Consider the following 2,968-nt stretch of genomic DNA (forward strand, 5'->3'; position numbering starts at 1 on the left):
CACTGGCTGAGGTGGTGGGATGAGGAGGGGTGGTTGTTCCCATGGATCTGGGTTCCTCTATCCCTCCTTGCAGACCAATTCCCAGGATACAGTCCAGTTCCCGCTGGTACTGTCTCTCCACCCAGTGCTTTACCACGGTCTCATTCTCAGATTTCTTCAGCTTAAGGACGTTTTTCCCAAGCAAATTTTTCACATCCAGGACACTGAGTTTCTGTAACACACACACACCATCACCTTTACTCATCCTCACAGCCAGCATCACCCCAAAAAGCTTTTTTAATGGGGCTGCAGAGCATGTAATAACTTCCAAAAGAAAATTTATAAGGGTAAAAAAGTGGAGAATTGGTTATTTGGTGGGGCTCCAGTCTCAGAACCCCCTGCTCAACCCCCAGCCAGCCCTGCCCTTCAGTGGGAGGAGAAGCAGGAGCACGCTGTGGCCATACCTGCAGTTCATCAGGATTTAGGGCGAGGAAGGTGTCTATATCCATATCTATGGCCACACCAGCTTCAGTCAGGTCTTTCAGGTCCTTTGCTGGAGCTCCACCTTAAGGAAAGCACATGGGGCACCTAGACATGTGCAAACCCTTCCAGCACTTCTGGAGAGGTTTGGGGGGGTTTTGGAGACTGCCAGACCTCCCTCTAGTGTGGCCAAACCCCAAGGCTTAGGAAGAGACACCCAACCTCACAATGGGAAGGAGGGTGAAGGCTGAAGCACCTACCCAGGTATGGCTGGATCTGGCAGTAATACTCCCTGAGGGTGCTGGCCTGGTTGGCAAAGGCCTCCTGGGCTTTCCTGTAGAACTGATCCTTCTTGGTTTGAGAGCAAGAAGAAATGTTTAACTGTCCAGCAGTTCTGGAAGAGAGGGTCACAGGTCAAAGTGAGGCAGTACCCCAAAACCACAGCTGAAGTGTTTTGTTGGCCAGGGGAGATGAGTGGGTTGCCCCCACTCATGGTGCCAGGGCTCAGGCAGGAGCTGGGAACAGAATGATGCCATCCCACTGTGCTGCCTAGGAGTGAACAGAGCCAAAATGGAGCTGGGGGTCTTCCATCCCACCATGCACTTCCCCATGGTTCCAGAGGCCTCACAGGACTGAACAGCATCTCTAAAAAGTGGCTCACCTGATTGCTTCTGGAGGTATTAGCTCAATTTCTTTCTCCTCCAGGTTACACAGGTGTTCGCCTCTAATTTTCTGGAGCAAGGGCCCAGTCAAGATGCCCCCCAGGGACAAGTACCTGCTGACCAGCTGCAGCACCTGAGGACCACAATGCACATAGTGGGATGCAGGTAGAGAAGGAAGATGGTCCCAGTAAAGATGTGAGTGCTGCCTGTGGGAGCTGACAGCTGGCCTGAGGGCCTTGCAGACTTCAACCTGAGCTCTACAGCTCTACAGATCATCATGTACCCTTGAATGGTTACAGCAGCTAGAGGGAGACACACTTACCAGAAGAAAGATGAACAAGAGCCAAAAGAAGAGAAAGCTTTTTTGTCAAACAAAATGATAAACGAAATGTGTACTTATGTAATTCGTAGCCAATGACAGGTGGCTTGTAAAATATTATATCCAATGGACAAAAGACATGCTTTATGTAAAAGGTATAAAAACAGCTAGTTTGTAATAAAGAGAGCTTTTTGCCTTTCACCTCTATTTATGTGTATGTATTTATGTTGCATGTCCATCTCAACTGCGGCAGCTGCCAACCCCCTGAGCTGGGCTGGGGCACGGGTGGCCCCAGTTTGTGTTCTCCAGCACCCAGTGCCTTCTGTTGCCATGAGTTTACCTTGGCATCCTCCCACATGCCACCTGAGGTGTCGAGCAGGGCTAAGAGTGTGTCGTTGGACGTCACTGACCACTGGCTGATCTCTGCTGGCGTGTACAGGCGGGACAGCGATCCCAGGCGCTTCAGCTGCTCCTCTGGGATCCCTGATGGAAAAGTCTGTGGGCCAGTGGGGCAAAAAGAGGGTGAGGAAAAGGAAAACAGGGTAGAAATGGGCACAAAGGACCCACTCAGGCATCTTCATGCCTGTGTCTGTTGATGCCCCTTCCCATAGCAGGTCCTGCCCACCCCAGATTGTGCCCATGCTGGGGACTCCTGCCCTCTGTCACCACTTACCTGGTCCACCTTTTTTTTCATGACCAGGGAGTACTGCAAGGGGAGTGGAAGTACCAGCAGATCCTCCAGGTTTTTCATTAAGACATCATTACTCAAGCACAGGTCGAACTGCTCAACGTCATAGGAAAAGATTGAGTAGATATCAGCGATGGTGCTGGAGGTGATGGTCCCAGACGTGCAGCCTGTGGGCAAGGAGTTGTGTCAGGCAAATGGTGTCCCCAGTTCTCACCTGGCCCTGGTCCTACCCATGTGGCTCAGAGCTCTAGTGAATGAACAAGGAATAAATAAAGTTCCTCAAGCCACCGTGGCTCCTCGTTCCACTCCTTAGATCCCCAAACCACATTGATTATTCATTATTCACTTTATTCCTAGAAATTAATCCTTAAAACCTGATGATGTCTCTGCAGCCCACCTGAGCTTTGACTGGTCAATGTAACTAAAAACACTCCTGTGAGGTGAACCCTTTCCCACTTCACCTACACAAGCATCTTCTGGTCTTGCAGCATCCTCCCCTAGGGAGTATTCCCACCCCTTTGCCTCCTTCCTGGCTGCTGCTCCAAGTAAGTGTAAAACCCACAGTGTACTGTAAGGACATTTCCCAACCTCGCAGTTACTTTATGGGAATCCCCCAGCTTTCTGCCTGGTCCTGTGCCCCTCCCCAGGTGTACCCACATGCCAACCACCCTGGGGTCATTTTTCCCCCCCTAAGAGCTCCAAACCAGTCCAGACTGGTCACAATGAGGGAAACTCACTGGCTGTTTTCCGCTTCAGCCTGGGATGAGATGATGCTGATGCCTCTGCAAAGGCCCTGAGGAGGATCAGGGATTTCTCCTGCTGGGAATGACTCTGGCTGCT

The 2,968-nt window shown here is 51.0% G+C and overlaps 1 protein-coding gene across 1 annotated transcript in view; it reads right to left on the reverse strand.

Annotated features, from left to right (window-relative positions):
* Positions 1–90: 90 nt before the first annotated feature.
* Positions 91–2,968, reverse strand: part of MSLN (mesothelin) — a gene marked incomplete at its 3' end in the record, with an annotated part of 6,112 nt that continues 3,234 nt past the window's right edge. The window contains exons 8-13 of the mRNA XM_009077472.1: positions 2,114–2,295; positions 1,781–1,936; positions 1,121–1,254; positions 720–853; positions 444–544; positions 91–211 (exon numbers count right to left, since the gene is read on the reverse strand). Coding sequence (XP_009075720.1) covers positions 91–211; positions 444–544; positions 720–853; positions 1,121–1,254; positions 1,781–1,936; positions 2,114–2,295 — 828 coding nt within the window. The remainder of the gene's footprint in view (positions 212–443; positions 545–719; positions 854–1,120; positions 1,255–1,780; positions 1,937–2,113; positions 2,296–2,968) is intronic.

The sequence above is a fragment of the Acanthisitta chloris genome, unplaced genomic scaffold (assembly GCF_000695815.1).
Source record: "Acanthisitta chloris isolate BGI_N310 unplaced genomic scaffold, ASM69581v1 scaffold14036, whole genome shotgun sequence".
Classification (NCBI taxonomy): Eukaryota; Metazoa; Chordata; class Aves; order Passeriformes; family Acanthisittidae; genus Acanthisitta; species Acanthisitta chloris.